Source organism: Mesocricetus auratus, unplaced genomic scaffold, assembly GCF_017639785.1.
Source record: "Mesocricetus auratus isolate SY011 unplaced genomic scaffold, BCM_Maur_2.0 Super-Scaffold_100006, whole genome shotgun sequence".
Taxonomy (NCBI): Eukaryota; Metazoa; Chordata; class Mammalia; order Rodentia; family Cricetidae; genus Mesocricetus; species Mesocricetus auratus.
Genome location: NW_024429190.1, coordinates 68868237 through 68889886, shown reverse-complemented (window position 1 = coordinate 68889886; position 21650 = coordinate 68868237). Strand labels below are relative to the sequence as shown.

Sequence of the window (21650 nt, the reverse complement as noted above, 5' to 3'; positions counted from 1 at the left end):
TTCTCATTTGCATTTTCCTGTTGTCTAGGGATATTTCCTCTCTCTCTCTCTCTCTCTCTCTCTCTCTCTCTCTCTCTCTCTCTCTCTCTCTCTCGGTTTTTGTTTTTTGAGACAGTATTTCTCTGGGTAGCCTTGGCTGTAACTTACTGTATAGACCAGACTGGCCTTGAACTCACAGAGATCTTCCTGCCTCTGCTTTCCAAGTATTGGGATTAAAGGAGTGCATCACCACCACCTGGCTGTATTTCTTTTTTTTTTTTTAAGTTGTCTATTCAATTCATTATCCCGTATGTTTACTGGCAGTTTTATTTCCTTGGTATTTAATTTGTCTAATTCTTTGTAAATTCTGGATATTAGTCCTTTGTCTGAAGTGTAGCCAGCAAAGATTTCTCTCCCTTTCTGTGGCCTGCTGACTGTAACCCTGCTGACTGTTTTCTTTGTTGTGCACAAACTTGTTTCATCTGGCCCCATCTATTGACACTGAGGGTCAGTGCCTGGGCTGCTGGTGTTCTATTTGGAAAGGTCTTACCTGCCCAAATACCTTGAAGGGTATCCCTTGTACTTTTTCTAAGTTTTGGTGTTTCAGGCTTTAAGTTAAGGTCTTTGGTTCATTTTGAATTGACTTTTGTACAAAGTAGAAATAAAAATCTAATTTAATTATTCTTCAGCTAGAAATCTAGTTTCTCTAGCTCCATTTGTTGAATAGGCTTTTTCCCAAAATAGTTTTGTTTCCTTTGTAAAAAATTAAGTGGGCATAGCTTTGTGTTTTGTTTCTGGGTCCTCTGTATGATTCCATTGGCCTACTTGTCTCTTTTTATTCTGGTATCAAGCTGTCTTCCTCACTACTGTAGAATGTGAGTTCTGGTGTTGAATGCCTCCAGTATTGCTCTTACTCCAAGACTTCTTTGTCTATCCGTGGTCTCTTGTGGTTCCATATAAATTCCTGCATTGTTTTCTCTAAACCTATGACATATGACATGGAAATTTTGATAAGTATTACTTTAATTCTGTATATTAGTTTTGGCAGTATAGACATTTTCACAGTACTGTACATATGCAGGAACATGGAATATTTTTTGCAATGTCTAGTCTCTTCTGTCATTCCTTTTTTGAATATCTTGAAATTTTAATTGTAGAGGCCTTTTACGTGTTTGCTTAGATATATTCCTACACACTTAATTTTGGTGGGAGTTATTTTGAATGGAATATTTTTTCCTAATATCCTAATTTCTTGGGCAGTAGACTGTTAGTATAAATGAAGGCTACTTTTGTTTAAATTCATTTTGTATGCTGCAACTTTAAGTTTTATTATTTCTGAGAGTTTAAAATCAATAGGATCTTTAAAGTAAAAAAAATCATGTTATCTGACAATAGGGATAGTTTGACTTCTTCTCTTCCTATTGCTATCCCTTTTATTTTTATGTCTTTCTCTTATTACTATAGCTAAATTTTTGAGCCCTCTATCAAATAAGAGAGACAAGAGTGCAAATCCTTGATGCTGACTTTAGAGGAAATATTCTCCATGTGGTGTGGTGGTCCGAATAAGAATGGCCTCCATAGGCTCAGAGTTGAATGCTTGGTCACCTAATAGTAAATGCACTATTAGGAGGTGTGGTCTTGTTGCAGTAGTTGTGGCCTTGTTGGAGAAAGTGTGTCACTGGGGGTGGGCTTTGAGATTTCAAAAGCCCAAGCCATACCCATTGGCTCTCTCTCTTCCTGCTTCCTGCTGATCTGGATAGAACTCTTTCACCTCCAGCGCCTTGTCTGCCTGCGTGCTGCCATGCTTCCTGCCATGCTGATGCTGTCCCTTACGAGAGTTGTCATGGTTGCCGTGGCTCTTCACAGCAAGAGAACACTGATTTAAAGCAGTTGGCTATATGGCTGTGGTATAAAGCATTTGTGAAATGAGTTTTGAATGTTAATTGAAATAATTATGTGATTTCTGTCTTTCATGTTTGTTTATGTATGTTAAGTAAACCTTGCCTTTGGGACAAAGCCTACTTAGTGAAAATATCTTCCTCCTCCTCTTTTTTTTTTGTGAGACATGTATCCTTGTCTGTCCTGAAACTTTCTAATTTCTAATGCTTGCCTTGAACTCAGAGAGACCCACCAGCTTCTGCCTTCTGAATGCTGAGTTTAAAGGTATGCACCACCATGTCTGGTGATGTGTAATTCTTTAAATGTGTTCCTGAATTCAGTTTGCAAGGAATTTCTTCAGAATATTTGCATCTATGTTCATTGAGGAAGTAGGTCTGTAGTGTGTGTGTGTGTGTGTGTGTGTGTGTGTGTGTCTTTACCTGGTTTTGGTATAAGATAATATTGGCTTTGTAGAATGAATTTGGTAGTGTTTCTTCACTTTCTATCTTATGGAATAAGTTAAGAATTAGTGTGAGGTCTTCCTTGGAAGCTTGATAGAATTCAGCAGTGAATCTACCTGGTCCTGGGCTTGTCTTAAAGGGGAGGCTTTTAATAACAGCTTCACTCTCATTGCTTATAATGGGTCTGTTTAAGTTACGTCTTCAGGGATTAATTTTGGTAGGTGATATACTTTTAGACATTTCTTCTGGGTTATCCAGCTTTTCAGAGTTTGAGTTTTTGTGGTAATTCCTAATGACATTCTGAGTTTTATTGGAATCAGTTGTGATGACAGCCTTTTGGTTTCCCACTTTACTAGTTTATATCTTCTCCCACTCCCTTTTTGCCAGCTTAGCTAAGGGTTTGTCTATCTCATTAACTTTTTCAAGGAACCAACTTTTTGATTGGTTTTGTGTATTGTTCTTCTGATATCAGTTTCTTAGTTTCTTCCCTAATCTTCACTGTTTCTTGCTATGTGCTCTGTTTAGGGTAGTCTGTTTTCTAGCTGATTTATTTGATGTCTCTCATGAACATGTTTCACGATAAACTCTCCTCTTAGGGCTGCCTTGGCTGTATCCCAGAGGTTCTAATAGGATGTGTTTTCATTATCATTTGTCTCTAGGAATTTTATAATTTCCTGTCTGATTTCTTAGTTGACACACTATTGATTCAAAAGTCTGTAGTTTCTCACTGTTGACTTCTTGTTATTGATTATGGTCTGATAGGAGATAAATAATTACCTCTTTTGTTGCTATTTTATTTGTTGAGACTTGACTTTTGTCCTTTGGTGTGACCTGTTTTGGAGAAAGTTCTATGAACTATTGGGTGGAATATTGTCTTTATATATTTGTTCAGTCCAGTTCATCCAGGGTATATTTTGGCTTTGAAATGTCTTTACTTGTTTTTAGTTTGGAAGAGTAGAATATTGAAGTACTCCACTGTTACTGTATTAGGACCTATGTAGTTATTTATGTCTTTTTGTGTTTGTTTATGAAATTAATACTCTGATGTTTGGTGTGCAAAGATTTGCAATTGTTTTGTCTTTTGATGAATTGCTCCTTTTATTAATAGATAATGTCCCCTTTTATCTCTTTCAACTAGCTTTGATTTGAAACTTTGTGTGATATAAGGATAGCTATGCTGGCTTGTTTATACTTTACTTTTCCTTGGTAGTTTGTTTTCTATCCTGTGCTATTACATTTTTGGGGTATATTTGCTGGTCATGCATGTTTCTTGGAGCAGAATATAGATAGCTCTTGTTCTTTAATCCCTTAGTCTGTATCTTGTTAGTGGCAAGTTGAGGTCACTTACACTAAAGTTTCTGCTTCTTATAAATATGTTACATGATATTCTGTTTTGCTGGATTATTCATATTTCTTTTCCTGCTTCCATGTTAGTTCCGAGAATTTGCTAAGTTGCTGTGTTGGACGTGGTTGTTTCCCCAGTCTAGTTTGTTTATATGTAGTTAGGTTATCTTCCTTTGTTTGTTTCGAGACTGGGTTTCCCTGTATAGCCCTGGATGTTTCTGGAACTTGCTTTGTAGACCAAGCTGGCTTCCAATTCAGAGATCCACCCATGGCAGCAGGAGTGATATGGCTGGGTGGAGAAAGGAGCATAAGGAGGGTGAGACAGGATCTGAGAGCCTTTTGCCTCTTGAGGATTTGTGGGGACAGGATTGTCATTTCAGCGTGGGTAGAGGTAAGGCCTACTGGCTTGACTGCTTTGCTTCTCTAATCTTCAGATTGAAGCTTTAACCCCAATATCAGTCTCTGGGTCTTTTTTTTTTTTTTTTTGATTATGAAGCTGTTGGCCTTGCTTGTTTCTTACTGGCTAGCTCTGACTTAAGTAATTACCCCATAATTGTTAATCTAAGTATTTCTCTTACCGGAGAATAGTTCCGGGCTTCCTACCCCATGGCGGTTACATGTTGACTCTCCTGTGTTTCTCCTTCCCAGAGTCCTCCTGGACTCCTAGTCCCACCTATGTAGATTCCTATTGGCTCAACAGTGCTTTATTGACAAATGCACAGGACTTCTCCCCAACATCAGCTCTTTTCTGTTTAAGCAAAAAGAAAGGTCTTAACTTTAAGATAGTCAAAATGTATATAACAAAACAGTTATCAAATAAGAACATAGTTACAATATTTTAGCAAGATTTAAAGAAAATATCATCCATCCCATCCTTGTGAGTCCAAAGTTCTATATGTAGCTTATCTTTTATCATAACTAAGGAAAACTATAATTATAACTATCTATCTTCAACTCCATCAAAGACCACAGAAGGATAATCTATAAACACTAAGATTGACAGAGATATCTTACTGCCTGGACAGTCACCCTAAGTTCCTCTGTAACGTTGGGGCATCAATCTTCAGCCCATAGGCCACAATGTGTCTGGAACACTTCTCAGCAAAGCAGGAAATTTCAAACTGGCCATCTGCACTAGCAGTCTGTCAGTCATTTTTCTGTGTCCTGCAGAAAGTCTGGTAGACTCTTCCATGAAGCAGGAACCCTGTAAGACTGAGTTCAGCAGTCACTTTTCTGTGGGTCCTGCATGTTCAATTTATATAGTAACAGTCAAACAGTCTATGCAAGAGCAGTTTCTTGCCCAAATGGCTAATCTTGCTATGTTGAAAGCAAACTCAATAACGAGTTTCTTCGATGCCTATCTTCCCCTCAGACGTAATTGGTGCTGCCAGGAGCAGACATTTCTCATTGTCAAGAAATACCCTAAACCATTTTAAATGCCATTTTCTGAAGGTCTTTGAGAGGTTTGAAGACTGTTTATCTATCTCAAATATATTTCTGTATATCTAGAAAACCTAACTTACCTAACTATAAATTCTAAGTAACTATCTATAGTCTGTATTCCATTATGCATTACATTTTAAAAGATCAGTATAAGCACAATTATTAATTCATGCTACACAGCTGTCTCAAGGCATGCATCATCACCACTGCCCGGCTTAGTTAGGCTACCTTTTGCCTTCTTCCTTGTAAAGTATCCCACCAACTTTCTGTAGTGTGGCTGTCATGAATTGCCTTAATTCGTATTTCTCTTGAAATACCTTTATTTCTCCATCAGTTTTGAGAGATAGTTTGCAGGGTATAGCATTCTGGGTTACAGTTGTTTCCTTTCAGATACGGTTGCTGATGAGTGTCTGAGGTGATTGTGATATTTCTGCCTTTTTGAGTTGACATTTTTCTTGTGCTACTTTTGAGATCACTTCTTTACCTTGTATTTTGACACTCTCATATATGCCATGGAGAGTTCCTTTCTGGTTGTGTCTGTTTGGAGTTGTGTATGCCTCTTTTGTCTGGAAGCCTACTTCTTTCTGTAAATTTGGAAAGTTTTCTGTGATAGTTTCTTTCCTTCCTTCCTTCCTTCCTTCCTTCCTTCCTTCCTTCCTTCCTTCCTCCTCCCTTCCTTCCTTCCTTTCCTTCTTTCTTTTTCTGTTTTTGTGCAGTAGCCACCCCTTCCATCAGTGCCATAATAATGGGACTGAATAGTCTTATCTATCCCATTCAGTTTTACCTCTGCTCCTTTTATCCTGTGATTCTCAGGGTTAGCTTCTTGAATGTATTCCAGACTTCTCGGAGGTATTGTTTATTCTCTCTCTCTTTTTTTTTTATGACCCAAAGGTGCCTAATCCTTTTTCTTTCTTTTTTTTTAATTTTAAATAGCTTGTTTTACATGTCAATCCCAGTTCCCTCTCCCTCCCCTCCTCCCGCACTCCCCTTCCCCCCCCCCACCCTATTGCCAAATCCATCCACATAAGGGATATCAGAGTCTGTCATTTTACTCTGGGTAGGGTCCAGGCACTCCCCTAAGAGTCCAGGATGAGAGAGCATCCCTCTTTGTGCTATAGGCACACGAAGACTGTTTGTATATCAGGGATAGACACTGATCCACAGCTCAGGGCCCCTTAGGTTGCCCAGGCCTTCTCGCTGACACTCACATTTGGGGGGGTCCAGATCAGTCCCATGCTGGCCTCCCCACTGTCAGTCTGGGGTCCAAGAGCTCTCCCCTGTTCAGATCAGCTGTCTCTGCTGGTTTTGCCAGCCCATTCTTTGCCAATTTGCTCATCACTCCTCTCTCTCTGTCACTGGGTTCCTTGGGTTCAGTTCAGTGATTAATTGTGTGTTTGCCTCTGCTTCCATCAGTCACAGGATGAAGGCTCCCGGATGGTTATAGACATCAAGTTCATTATCAGGAATGGGCATTCGAAGTGGTCTCTCCACTATTGCTTAGCTTGCCAATTGGTGTTATCCCTTTAGATCACTCGAGGTCGCTCTGGTGCCTGATCTGTATCTGATCCTATGATTCCCTCTTCCCCCTATTCTACCCCCACCCCTCAACTTCCTTTTCCCCCATGACCAACTCTCTTCCTCTTCACCCCTCTCTTCTTCCCAGGTCCCACTCCCCCCCACCCCTCGCCGTGTTCCCCATCCATTCAGGGGATCTTGTCTCCATCCTCTTCTCTTGGGTACTATGCATATATGCATATCTTTTAGGTTCTTTCCTGTTTCCCAGACTCTCTATCAGTGGAAGTGCAAAATGGCACTATCCTGATCCATGTCTAAAATCCATATATGAGTGAGTACATACCATGTTTGTCTTTTTTGCGACTGGATTACCTCACTCAGGATGGTTTCTTCCAGTGCTATCCATTTCCCTGCGAATTTCAAGATTCCATAGTTTTTTTCTGCTGAGTAATACTCCATTGTGTAAATGTACCACATTTTCTCTATCCACTCTTCAGTTGAGGGGCATCTAGGTTGCTTCCAGGTTCTGGCTATTACAAATAATGCTGCTATGAACATAGTGGAGCAGATGCTCTTGTTGTATGAACTTGCCTCATTTGGATATATGCCTAAGAGTGGAATTGCTGGGTCTAGTGGTATATTAATTCCCATTTTCCTGAGGAATCTCCATACTGATTTCCAAAGAGGCTGTATGAGTCGGCACTCCCACCAGCAGTGGAGGAGTGTTCCTCTCTCTCCACATCCTCCCCAGCATAAATTGTCTTCGGTGTTTTTGATTTTAGCCATTCTGACAGGAGTAAGATGGTATCTCAGAGTTGTTTTGATTTGCATTTGCCTGATGGCTAAGGATGTTGAGCACTTTCTTAAGTGTCTCTTGGCCATTTTAGCCTCCTCTACTGAGAATTCTCTATTTAGCTCTGTACCCCACCTTTTAATTGGATCCTTTGGTGTTTTGGAGACTTGTTTCTTGAGTTCTTTGTAAATTTTGGAGATTAGCCCTCTGTCAGATGTAGGGTTAGTGAATATCTTTTCCCATTCTGTGGCCTGCCTTTTTGTCTTTTTGACTGTGTCCTTTGCCTTACAGAAGCTTTTTAGTTTCAGAAGGTCCCATTTGTTAATTGTCGATCTCAGTGTCTGTGCCACTGGTGTTATGTTTAGGAAGTGGTCTCCTGTACCAACTCGTTGAAGAGTATCTCCCACTTTCTCTTCTAAAAGTTTCAATGTGGCTGGATTTATGTTGAGATCTTTGATCCATTTGGACTTAAGTTTTGTACAAGGCGATAAACATGGATCTATCTGCAGTCTTCTGCATACCAGTACCCAGTTATGCCAGCACCATTTGTTGAAGATGCTTTCTTTTTTCCATTGTACAGTTTTAGCTTCTTTGTCAAAAATCAAGTGTTCTTAGGTGTGTGGGTTAAAATTAGAGCTTTCAATTCGGTTCCATTGGTCTACCTGCCTATTTTTGTGCCAATACCAAGCTGTTTTCAGGACTATAGCTCTATAATAGAGCTTGAAGTCAGGTATGGTGATGCCTCCTGAAGTTCCTTTATTGTATAGGGATGTTTTAGCTATCCTGGGCCTTTTGTTTTTCCATATAAAGTTGATTAATGTTCTTTCCAGGTCCTTGAAGAATTGTGATGGAATTTTGATAGGGATTGCATTGAATCTGTAGACTGCTTTTGGCAAGATTGCCATTTTTATTATGTTGATCCTACCAATCCAAGAGCATGGGAGATCTTTCCATTTTCTGGTATCTTCTTTGATTTCTTTCTTTAAAGACACAAAGTTCTTGATATACAGGTCTTTAATTTCCTTGGTTAACATTATCCCCAGATATTTGATGCTGTTTTTGGCTATTGTAAAGGGTGATGTTTCTCTGATTTCTTTCTCAGTCACTTCATCATCTATATATAATAGGGCCACTGATTTTTTTGAGTTTACCTTGTATCCTGCCACATTGCTGGAGGTGTTTATCAGCTCTAGGAGTAACCTTGCGGAGTTTTTTGGGTCACTTATGTAAACTATCATATCATCTGCAAATAGTGAAAGTTTGACTTCTTCTTTTCCTATTTGTATCCCCTTTATCTCCTTTTGTTGTCTTATTGCTGTAGCTAGAACTTCAAGTACAATATTGAAGAGATATGGAGAGAGTGGACAGCCTTGTCTTGTTCCTGATTTTAGAGGAATTGCTTTGAGTTTCTCTCCATTTAGTTTGATGTTAGCTGTTGGTTTACTGTATATTGCTTTTATTATAGTCAGGTACATTCCTGTTATCCCTGATCTCTCTAGGACCTTTATCATGAAGGGGTGCTGGATTTTGTCAAAGGCTTTTTCAGCATCTAGTGAGATGATCATGTGGTTTTTCTTTCGCAGATTGTTAATATGGTGGATTACATTGATAGATTTTCTAATGTTGAACCATCCCTGCCTTCCTGGGATGAAGCCTATTTGATCATGGTGGATGATTTTTCTGATGTGTTCTTGAATCCGGTTTGCGAGTATTTTATTGAGTATTTTTGCATCAATGTTCATGAGGGAAATTGGTCTATAGTTCTCTTTCTTAGCTGTGTCTTTGTGTGGCTTTGGTATCAAGGTAATTGTAGCCTCGTAGAAAGAGTTTGGCAGTGAGCCTCCTGCTTCTATTGTGTGGAATACTTTGAGGAGTATTGGAATTAGCTCTTCTTTAAATTTCTGGTAGAATTCTGCACTGAAGCCATCTGGGCCTGGGCTTTTTTTATTTGGGAGACTTTTGATGACTGCTTCTATTTCATTAGGGGTTATAGGTCTGTTTAGATTGTTTATCTGTTCTTGATTTAGTTTTGGCAAGTGATATCTATCCAGGAAATTGTCCATTTCCTTTAAATTTTCAAATTTTGTGGAGTACAGATTTTCAAAGTATGCCCTGATGATTCTCTGGATTTCCTCAGAGTCTGTTGTTATGTCCCCTTTTTCATCCCTGACTTTGTTAATTAGCATGCTCTCCCTCTGTCTTTTGGTTAGTTTGGACAGAGATTTATCTATTTTGTTGATTTTCTCAACGAACCAACTCTTTGTTTCATTGATTCTTCTCAGTGTTTTTCTGGTTTCTACTTGATTGATTTCAGCCCTCAATTTGATTATTTCCTGGCGTCTGCTCCTCCTGGGGGAGTTTGCTTCTTTTTGTTCTAGAACATTCAGCTGTGCTATTAATTCTCTAGTATGACTGTTCTCCAGTTTTTTCATGTGGGCACTTAGTGCTATAAACTTTCCTCTCAGCACTGCTTTCAAAGTGTCCCATAAGTTTGTGTATGTTGTGTCTTCATTCTCATTGAAATCGAGGAAGTCTTTAATTTCTTTTTTTATTCCTTTACCCAGGGATGGTGCAATTGTGCATTGTTCAATCTCCATGAGTTTGTAGGGTTTCTGCGATTTGTGTTATTGTTGAATTCTAATGTTAATTCATGGTGGTCTGATAAGATGCAGGGGGTTATTCCAATTTTTTTGTATCTGTGGAGATTTGCTATGCTTCCTATTATGTGGTCAATTTTAGAGAAGGTTCCATGTGGTGCCGAGAAGAAGGTATATCCCTTTGTATTTGGGTGGAATGTTCTACAGATGTCTGTTAAACCCAGTTGGGTCGTAACTTCTTTTTTTTTTTTTTTTTGGTTTTTTGAGACAGGGTTTCTCTGTGGCTTTGGAGGCTGTCCTGGAACTCACTTTGTAGACCAGGCTGGCCTCGAACTCACAGAGATCCGCCTGCCTCTGCCTCCCGAGTGCTGGGATTAAAGGCGTGTGCCCCCAACGCCCGGCTGGGTCATAACTTCTACTAGTTCTTTTGTTTCTTTGTTAAGTTTCTGTCTGGATGTCCTGTCTAGCGGTGAGAGCGGAGTGTTGAAGTCTCCTACTATTAGTGTGTGAGATTTTATGTGCATTTTGAGCTTTAGTAATGTTTCTTTCACGAATGTAGGTGCCTTTGTATTTGGGGCATAGATGTTTAAAATTGAGACTTTGTCTTGATGTATTTTTCCTTTGATGAATATGAAATGTCCTTCTTCATCTCTTTTGATTGATTTTAATTTGAAGTCTAATTTGTTAGATATTAGGATTGCTACACCCACTTGTTTCTTGGGACCGTTTGATTGGAAGATCTTTTCCCAACCCTTTACTCTGAGATAACGTCTGTCTTTGATGTTGAGATGTGTTTCTTGTATGCAGCAGAAGGAAGGGTTCTGTCTTCGTATCCATTCTACTAGTCTGTGTCTTTTTATAGGCAAGTTGAGGCCGTTGACATTAAGGGATATTAATGACCATTGATTGGTGATCCTTGCTTGTGCTTGATTTATTGTTAGTGAAGTTATTTTGTGTAGTTTCTCCTCCCTTTTTCTTTTGGTGTTTTGTAAAGTGTGATTATATATTGCCTGTGTCTTTGTGAATGTAGTTATCTTCCTTGGCTCTAGCTTTTCCTTCTAGCATTTTCTGTAGAGCTGGATTCATGGATACATATTGTTTAAATCTGGCTTTGTCATGGAATATTTTGTTTTCTCCATCTATGGTAATTGAGAGCTTTGCTGGATATAGTAGTCTGGGCTGGCATCCTTGTTCCCTTAGCGTTTGTAGGACATCTGTCCAGGATCTTCTGGCTTTCATCGTTTCCATTGAGAAGTCAGGTGTAATTCGGATAGGTCTGCCTTTGTATGTTACTTGGCCTTTTTCTTTAGCTGCTCTTAATATTTTCTCTTTACTCTGTAGGTTTGATGTTTTGATTATTATATGGCGAGGTGACTTCTTTTTCTGGTCGAGCCTATTTGGTGTTCTGTAAGATTCTTGTACTTTCATAGGCATATGTTTCTTTAGGTTAGGGAAGTTTTCTTCTATGATTTTGTTGAATATGTTTTCTGTACCTTTAAGTTGAATTTCTTCACCTTCTTCTATACCTATTATTCTCAGGTTTGGCTTCTTCACGGTGTCCCATATTTCCTGGATATTTTGTGTTAAGGATTTGTTGGTTTTGAGATTTTCTTTGGTTGACGACTCTATATCCTCTAATGAGTCTTCAACACCTGAGATTCTCTCTTCTATCTCTTGTATTCTATTGGTGATACTTGCATCTGTAGTTCTTGATCGTTTACCCAGCTTTTCTATTTCCAGCATCCCTTCATTCTGTGTTTTCTTTATCGTTTCTATTTCAGCTTTCAATCCTTCAACTGTTTGAGTTGTTTCCTTCATTTTTTTGGTTGTTCTTTCTTGGTGCTCTTTAGATTCTTTGAGAGATTTGTTTATTTCTTGAATTTTTTCCCCCATTTCATGGATTTTTTTATTTGTTTTTTCTTCTATTTCTTTAAGGGATTTCCTCATTTCTTCTTTGAGGGTCTCCATCATCTTCCTGAAATAATTTTTAAGGTCTGTCTCCTCTTCTTCGTCTATGTAGTGCTTTTCGGGTCTTGCTGGTGTTGGATCCCTGGATTCTGGTGGGGTCATGTTGGTGTTTCTATTGCTGAGTGTTCTCTTATTCTGTCTTCTTCCCATCTCTTCTTTCAGTGGGTGCCGGTGGGGTCTTTCTGTCTCCACTGGTCTCCTTCCTTCCTGCAGCTGAAGCTGGGGATGCTGACACGGAGTTTGGGTCCTGGTAGGGCTGATGTCTTTCCTGAAGCTGGTCTCGCTGGGGTTGGGGTCTTGGAAGGGCTGATGTCTTTCCTGAAGCTGGACTCACTGGGGTTGGCGTCTTGGAGGGGCTGATGTCTTTCCTGTGTGGGCGGGTCTTCTGGATGCCAGGAGTGGCCCCGAAGATCAAGTGGGATGGGGGAAGGGGATGGGGGAAGGGCGGGGGTCCCCGCTGGAGACCCAATCTCACCTGAAGCTGGACTCGCTTTGTTTATTCTCTTTAATGCACCCTATTTATATTTATTGCTTGTGTTATCATCTCAGGATCTGTCTATTTCATTTTCTGAGATGCGATCTCTCACTGACTAGGCTAGTGTGGCTGGCCAGCGTGTCTCAGATAGCTACATGTCTCAGCTTCTCCAATGCTGAGATATAAGCTTATGATGCAACACTCAGCTCTTTCTTCCTTCCTTCCTTCCTTCCTTCCTTCCTTCCTTCCTTCCTTCCTTCCTTCCTGGGACTAAGCAGGGCATTGGTAGTGCAGACCTTTAATCAGAGGCAAGTGGATCTCTGTGAATTTGAGGCCAGCATGGTCTGCATAGTGAGTGCCAAGATAGATTCCAAAGCTACAGAGAAACCCTGTCTCAAAAACCAACCTCCCCCCACCAAAAAAAGATTCTGGGGACTAAACTCAGCTCTTCAGGCAAGAGCTTCACCACCTGACTTCTCTCCCCAGCACTTCATTCTGCTGTTAGCCCACACAGTTAGCTCTCAACACTTCAGATACTGTCTGACTCAATCCTACCATGGTCACTGGTTATTTTCTCACAGCCTCTGTGCCTGTGTTGAAGATTCCCGTCATTTGTTTTAAGCTTTGTGTAACAGTTGTAATGGCTGCTTTGGTTGCACCAGAGTTTCGCTTTTGTTTTGGGGTCGGTGGGGTGGAGGGAGATTGGTTATGGGGGCCAGGCAGATGAGCAGTAGCTCGTCTTTGTTTGTGGGGCTTAGGGGACTGGGTAGCCCAGCCTTGAACTCAAAATCCTCTCACCTCCTTGCTCTCTGGTGCTGGGATGACATCAGCTTCAAAGTATTTTTTAAAAAATATATTTATTGAGGCTGGAGAAATGGCTCAGCGGTTGAGAGCACTGGTTGCTCTTCCAGAGGTCCTGAGTTCAATTCCCAGAAACTGCATGGTGGCTCACATGGCTCATAGCCATCTCTAGTGGGATCTGATGCCCTCTTCTGGTATAAAGGCATACAAGCAGATAGAGCACTCATACATAAAATAATAAATAAATCTTTTTTAAAAAAGGAATATAAAACTATTTATTGACCACTGTTCACCGTTATTTACAATAAAGTAAATATACAGTTGGATGACATTCTGATACTACAAAGTTACTTTTCTGGCTCATTGAACCAGAACCCAAATACTGAAAAGATTGATCCTACCAGTCAGGAATGAGTCAGGTAAAGAAAAAGCATGCAAGTCATTAAATAATTATTTTCAACATGTAATTATTTTATTTGTTGTTTATAAAAAAGCAGAAGAATGTTTCTCTTCTCCCCATAAATAGGTTTAAAGATCAGTTAATATTTAATAATAGAGTGGAATTTAAAAGAAAGTGATAATTTTATATCACTCTACACTGAGAAAGCAGCAGCCTTCATGGCAAAAGTAGTTCTCAGGTTTCATAGTGTACAGATACATTTAGAAACAGTCCCCAGTGATAAATAAAGGAACTAAATGTCAAATACTAACAATATAATTGATAAATTTAATGATATAAAAAATATAGCTCCAGGCTTTCTTCTGTGTAGTAACTGATGCTATGTTCTCCTATTCCTTATTATTGAGTAACTATTATTGCATGTGTGGCATTCTAAATGAAAATTGAACTTAAGCTTTTTAATCCTATCCAGTACTATTTAATAATGGTATATTATGTGACTTTTCTTGTCATCTTGCTGTGTCATTTACAATAAAAGAGCAAGTCATTAATTTATATTACCAGATTTTGTTCACTTATGTTGGTGGGTCTGAAATTGCCAACATCATCTCTAACTATATTCCATTCCTCCAGCAAACAGATATTCCATGAGTCATAACCTTTTAGTAGATTTTTAACTTTTCTACAAAGGAATGGTTCACTAGAGGAACCTTTACATGCCCACTTAAAGCTTTTTGTTTGGTTTTTAGACACAGGGATTCTCTGTGTAGTCCAGGCTGACCTAGTTTAAATCAGAGATCCGTTTGCCTTCAGAGTGCTGGGATTAAAGGCATGAACAACCATACCCAGCTTGGATCTTGTTATTAAAACACACTACAACTTTTTCTAATTCCATTTTCTGAAGGGCGAGTTAGTAATGACAAAATTTTGTAAATAAACTATTGTATGTGATAACATATAAATTCTGATATGCTTGCTGTAAAACTATCCAATAAATTACAGAATCATCTATTTATAATCTGAAAGGTTATGGTTTCAGGAACATGTTCAAAATGATGGAACCTCATCAACACATTTTCATCTACAGTTTTTGAGTATTAAAAAACAAGACAAAAGTTACATGTCTTATGCAACACACGAATACAAACAAAAAAAACCCAGTTAAAAATAAGTTCTGGTTGACTAATGACTGTAAGATCTCCTCAGTGTTTAAGAAAAGCTGTTCTTCAAAGCCAAGGAAACACAACATGGTGTCAAATATTCTATTGTGAAAGAAAGTAACTACAGAAAGCTTTTATTTGCTCAAAGGAATCAGTGCCCTTTGAGGTAGAACAAAAACCAAAAATATCCCAACTACTATCAATACTTTCAAAAACCAGCATATCAAACTTGACTTTCATTAGAATGCTATTTTTTTCTACACTACTAATTCAAAACCCAAGATCCAGATTATATATATATATATATATATATATATATATATATATATATATATATATATATGCAAACAATTATTTGGCCTCATCTTCTGGACAAGAAAGCCAAGTCAGCCTCTCCTCATGAAAGGCAATGACAATCTGAGGACACTTCATATTTGCCTCCTTTGCCAGCACCAAGTCTGCCTCATCTGAGTCCTTCCATTTCATGAGAAGCATTAATTCTCCACTGCTGTCTGTGGCACCGGTTATTGGTTCAGGATCAAGACCGCTGGCAAAGCCCCTTGGTTTGTCAGCGGCATCTCTCTTCTTCGATTTGCTATCATCAGATTCAGTCAGATAAAGATTTCCTTTTTGTACCATCTTTTTCTTTACCAGCTTTTTGGGAATTAAGAAATGCTTCAATTAATTCTGGACAATCTAAATTTTCTTCTGGTTCCCAAGTATTATCAGCATCTGTGAACTCCTTCCACTTGAGGAAATACTCCAACTTCCCATTCACTACACGCCGGTCCAGTACTTTTTCTACCACAAATTCTTCAGGCTCTGCCTCTTCAACTTTTTTAGTCTTTCCATTCTGTTTCTTTCCCATTTTTTGTTCACCGCTAAGATGCTCTGGGCCTCGGATCCTGCAGTGTCTCCGCTGTGCCCCTAGGCTCAACCATACCCAAGAGGAGGGGCTGGGGGAGGAGAGGAAGGAGGTGCCGCCCATGCCCAGGCCGCCCAGGTGGTGATGGCTCACACCTTTAATCCCAGCACTTGGGAGGCAGAGGCAGGTGGATCTCTTTGAGTTTGAAGCCTTACCATGTATGTGCTCAGTGAGTAGAGGGGCCAGAGATCCCGGAACTGGATTGGAGTTACAGATATTGTGAGCCACTATGTGCATGCTGGGAATTGAATCCAACAAGTCCTCTAAGCCATCTCTCCAACTTCTCTACCTTTCCATTTAACGTATATAAACCAGGTGTGGCAGTGCATGCCTCTAATCCCAGCACTTGGGAATTGGAAGCAGGAGGATCAATGAGTTCAGGGTCATTCTTGGCTAGCTGGAGCCAGAAACAGTCTCAAAACAAACAAACAAAAATGTATATAAACATAGGAACAGGGTCCTCTTCATCCTTTTCCACAAGAGCAACTTCAGCTGCAAGCCCTGAGCATCTGGGTCTGGCAGACACAATCAGAATTCTTGGGTGGAGAGAGTTTTTTGTAGTAAGTAACAATAAGTAATCTGTAACACTTACTTATTAATCCACAGGGAGCAGGATCGCCCCTGTCTGATGATTCTGAGGGTGATTTGCCTCGGATGGAACACCAGCACTGAGACCCACTTAACCTGAACAGGGTAGGTCTGAGTCCTCCCACCTGAAACTGTCTAACTCTTCATAATTCCATAAGAACTTATGACAAAGAAGGGGTGTGCGGCCCCAGAAAAGCAGGGGGAGCATCATCTATAGGATGAAATCACTTTCCATGGAGCTTACATTTGTTCTCAAGCTAACCTGCATTTTACTTGGTGACATAATGTGAATATAGGGTGACAAGTCCTCCAGCAGAATGCCGGTCTGTCTCCAGAATCACCCTTTTCCTGTGGATGTGTAAAGTAAGATCCATTCACTGATTCCCTGGATATTTTTGTCCCAGTAAGGCAGAATGCACAATATATTAAACAGTAACCTTGCTTATAAGAATTAACATTTTAGTGCCCATTCCCACTTGGACATCTGCTATGCTACCTTATTTAATATCTCATTAACTCTGTGTAAAATATGATGGATATAAAATATCATGTGCTTATAATGGTGTCCTTGGAATTAATTTATTAACCTCAGTGAAGTATTGTGAACATCTGTGATGTCAGAGTTAAATTTACTTTCAAGTGAACAAAGCTTAAATTGCAAGCCTTCATTTACACAAGCTCTTTCAAGGCCCCAAGAAAGATCTTTATGAAGCAGTCCATTGAATTTAATTCGCATGAACTCTACAAGTTGCAGGCCCTGTAAAACTTAGGTCTGTTATGTCAAAATCAGTGAGTGTTTGTGTAAAATGAGACAGTATGCTACACATGATTGTTTAGGTTGGAAATTATCCTGAGAACTGTCTTTAAAGTTTCTCAGACTACACAGTACCTACAAGTATTACCAACATATTTGACATGACAAAGTAAACAATGTGACAGTCAGTTTCCAGAAAGCTTCTGTGTAAAGTGTTTGGTGGTGTACCCTGCTTCCAGATGCTGCTAGCACTGAGATGACGTCCTCTTGCAACTGATGCCCTAGAAGAGATCTGCAGTTTGACTGTTTCTTTCTCAACTACCTACATTTTCTAAGAAAGGCTTTGCAGAAGAAGACAAGACAGACTTCCAAATATTTCAAAGGAAGATTGAACAAGTGCCCCCCCCTGCCGTTATCCCTTCACCTTTCCAACCTATTGATGCTATTTCAAGATATATCCATGAAAGAATAGTGATATGGTTCTTGTTACATGAGTGTGTATTTGATATTAGTTAGATTGTGTATTTAAAGTTATCTGAGATTAAAAGAGTAAAAAAGGGAAAGAATCATTATAAAAGGTCATGTTTTTGTGCATTGAACTTTGCATATTATCTATATAAATGTTTACAGTTGAAGAAAATAAAACAAAAGCTAGGCTCTGTAAGAGAAAAGTTTCCTTTACCTTAACTGTAAGAACACATTTAAAAAGCTTGCTTCTAGGCATTAAGATGGTGTGTGACTGCTGTCTAAGGTTAGATGTGTCTTTGTTTTCTGTCGTGTTGATGTGCAGTCAGTGTGGAATGGGAATCAGGTCTCTTCTGATCTAAGTACTGACTGATGTAAACCAGGCAGAGAATCCTGTGTCTAATGACTTGGACTGGCTGGTCCTCTGTAAGAGAGATTCTGGTGCTAATGCTCCGTGTGGAAGGACATGACTAGAATGATGTGGAGGAGAGTTTTGTAGCTACACCTTGGAGTTAAGAACTGAGCTTCTCCCTGAGGAAAAAGGTATACAAAGTAAGGGGTGGTGTACAGCTGCCTAGTAATCGAGCTAGTTCTCCTGGGAGGCCACTTGCTATTGAGTCACTCAACTGGAGAGGCTCTGAGGAAGCTTTTATGAACTCCAGTCTTGTCTATGACAGTGGTTGTAGTTACATGATAATGGTTATGATGGAGGTTGATAGTGGATTCAACCCACAAACATTATTACTATTGCCTTGTTACCGCAAATACTTAGGTTTACCCAAATCCTTTTACAAAGATGCATAGTTATTTGCCTGCATTCCACATAAGCTGATGAACAGGTTTACAAGCTTTTGGGTGGGAGGATAAGACCAGTATGACTCCAGGGTCTTGACTTCTGGGTTTCTAGCCATGGCCCACATTTATCATTTGAGAACATAGTTCTTCAGGGGGCCAGAATTTGTGTAGGTTTTTTGTATCTAACTATCTAATATGTTGTTGTTTTTTCTTTTTTTTCAAAAGCCACTGACTAGAACTTAGCCTAAGAGTTGAACAAGAATTCGTCATTACCCTGGGGGACTTAAAAATGAAATCCTAAACTTGGACACTTGGGACGTCAAAGGAGTAGACATTCAGGAGGAGACAAAATAAAAGGTTCCAACATAAAAGTCTGTTGGTAGTAGTTAAATTAAATTTTCATTTTTATTAATAGACTGTGTTTTAAACCTCTTGCCATGGGTTTGCCTGGATTTTAAGACTAACATGCTGATGAAGTCTCTATGTCACTAGAGTTAGGCTTTCTACTAAAATACCATTTTTTTTTACTTATACTGTGACATTGAAAAATATTGCCAGCAGACAGCAGCATGGAAAGCAGACAGTACTTAACGCTGAGGGCCCCTAGTTCATTCAGTGCTATTTCCATGTAAAAGCCAATAGGAAACATTAGCTTGAAGACCGAGGGAGCTCCATTAGCTACCTTATAATTTGTGTACTTGAGTTTGGTATCTTTGGCCTATTAGGACACTTTGTGAACTTTAGAATTAAGGAAGTAAAAATCATTTCCTAAGTCCTCATTGATATTTGAAGATCATATTTTATTAGAGCTTCAGTGTGGAACTAAAGAACTAAAGATTATTCAAATCAAGTCTGTAGGTACTGACAAAAATAATACCTTTTTTCAATTTGTGGGTATTTAGTCCCTTCTTACAAGAATGCAATTCATGTGAACATGCTAATGTGAAATTATTTTAAGTACTTTTGGGAGACGATGGGCTTGCTGTACCTACCTATGTTTTAAAATGAATAAATATTGTCTAAGCACGATAAATGGCTTTAATTTGTGTTAATTAAAAGATTACAAATAATATACATACCACTATATGGTATTAATAAATACAATTGAAATAATCAGTTAATTCTCTCCTCTTTTTTGTTGATATATGTAGGCAATATTATGACAAAATGACATTTGTCACACCATCTGGCAAAGGAATGAGAGACCCAAGTCCAGGCTTAGAACATGGTTCTGCCAGTAGGGACTCCTTGTGTGTTTGGAATGGCAGGCTTCCCCCACTTTTGCCTTTTTCCTCTTAGCGTATTTTATTCAGCAGAGTCTGCATGAAGCTGCTGGTCTGGAAAATGTGGTTGAATTGATTTTAAGGCCTCCTCATATGACCAACCCACAGGCGGGGAAGTAGAGCCTACCAGGAAATGGGCTGGGAAGTAGAACCTACCAGGAAGTGGGCTGGGAAGTAGAACCCACCAGGAAGTGGGCCGGTAAGTAGAACCTACCAGGAAGTGGGCCGGGAAGTAGAACCTACCAGGAAGTGGGCTGGGAAGTAGAACCCACTACAGCTCGCTTTAAAGGTTTAGGTGTGTCTAGTGAGTTAGACTGTTTTTCTATATTGGTTTGTGTTGAGTGTGCTTATGACAGAAGGAGCCCTTAACACTTCTATTTGTATAAAAAGTTACGTTCTCATATTTCTTTCTAATTGGTATTACCTTTTTTTCTTCTTCTTAGTTTCAAACACAAAATAACTTGAAGATATAACTAATCTGCAGCATAACTACTGCTTATCACACTCTCCTGTGAAATGCCTTACTGCAAACCCTGACGTGTCTCCCAGCAGTAACATGAGTTTGGGACACCTGATGCGTTACTCACCACAATCTTTCTTTAAAACAGAAATAGTCATTTTACATTGTTTTTCATGAAAAGTTGCCCCCCCCCATTTTGGGGCCTTGTCTAATTCTTTTATTCTTTACTATGGTACACAGAATCATTTCTTGTAGAAGTGAGAAAGGTTCAAATAAAACTCTGGGAAATGCTGTGTCAGCATGAGATAGAATCAGGGGAATGAGAACGTTGTGTGTCACATCACCACACTTTTCCTGTTCCTAGACTGGGATGACACCTCTAGTCAGTGAACAGGAATAGCATAGTGCCACTGCCTTGCCAACTCATTTGTCCCTCAAGATTAGGAACCAGACCTTATCAATGTGTTTCTCCTCAGTAGCAGTAATCAGAATAGCAACTGAAAGCAGAGACAGTGTTCATATCTTGTGTGGACCTACCTTGGCTTGGACACTAAAGAAGGTACTTATTAAGAAAGCCAGTGGGTGTTTGTTGACATAAATTATGGCTGTAATTCTTTACAGCAGAAATTAATTTATTAAACATTTATTTAGATACCAAGAGTTGGGGGCCGGAGAGATGGTTCAATGGTTCTGAACTCTGGCTACTCTTCCAGAGGACCTGGGTTCTGTTTCTAGCTCCCACATGTTGGTGCACACCTGCCTGTAACTCCAGTTCCAGGGGATCCCATGCCCTCTTTTGGCCTCCACGGGTACCAGCACAAAATGGCATACAGTCATATATGTAGGCAAAATATCCATACATAAAATAAAAAGTTTTAATAGGTAATATGAGCTTTTGGAGTTTAGACTCCTGGTATCACTTGTATCTTTGTCTACTTTTAAAGGAAGAAGAAATGAGATATTTTCTTTATTATTAAGTGAAGCTTCACTCACAGTACTGAGTACTGATTTTCTGCTAAAGTATTTCCTTAATTAATGGAAATGAAAGGAATTGGGATTTTTCTGGTTGTACTAGTAGCTACGTATCCATGGAACCACATGGCCTCTACAAAGTGGTGAAGGTAAGAGTGTTCCCCAGAGGTCAATATTTGAAGGTATGCAGGTGAGTTCTGAGTCCAAGGCCAGCCTGGTTTACATAGTGAGACCATCCACATCACAAAAACAAAACAAAATGAAAAGGTATGCTTTTAGTTTCAATTGATTCTGCCAAATTGTCCTCCAAAAAGACTGTGCCAAATTATATTCTTACCCTTACTAGGTGAACAGATACTTTTTCTTAGATTAAATGTTGTAGTTTTAAAATTATTTCAATCTTATGTGTATGGATGTTTTGCCTGAATGGTTGTCTGTGTACCAAGTGTGTGCCTGGTGCCTGTGGAGGTCAGAAGGATTTTTTGATAACCTGGGACTGGTGTTATACTTGGTTGTGAGCTGACATGTGGGAGCTGGGACCCAAACCCAGGTCCTCTAGAACAGTTAGTTCTTAGCCAGTGAGCTATCTCTCCA

At 39.4% G+C, this 21650-nt stretch overlaps 1 protein-coding gene and 1 pseudogene across 6 annotated transcripts in view; one reads left to right on the top strand and one right to left on the bottom strand.

The window, feature by feature from the left end:
* The window catches only part of Cdkl2 (cyclin dependent kinase like 2), a 49638-nt gene extending 30181 nt beyond the window's left edge, over positions 1–19457 (top strand). For 4 of the 6 annotated variants that reach the window (XM_005068150.4, XM_021226046.2, XM_013112037.3 and 1 more), the window contains exons 13-14: positions 16346–16432; positions 17321–19457. In XM_005068150.4, the coding sequence (XP_005068207.1) occupies positions 16346–16411 (66 nt within the window). In that variant the 3' untranslated portion in view covers positions 16412–16432; positions 17321–19457. The remainder of the gene's footprint in view (positions 1–16345; positions 16433–17320) is intronic. The other 2 variants (XR_005877825.1, XM_040747397.1) reach the window with 2 other exon arrangements.
* LOC101829403 lies at positions 15166–15688 on the bottom strand (annotated as a pseudogene).
* Positions 19458–21650: the final 2193 nt, after the last annotated feature.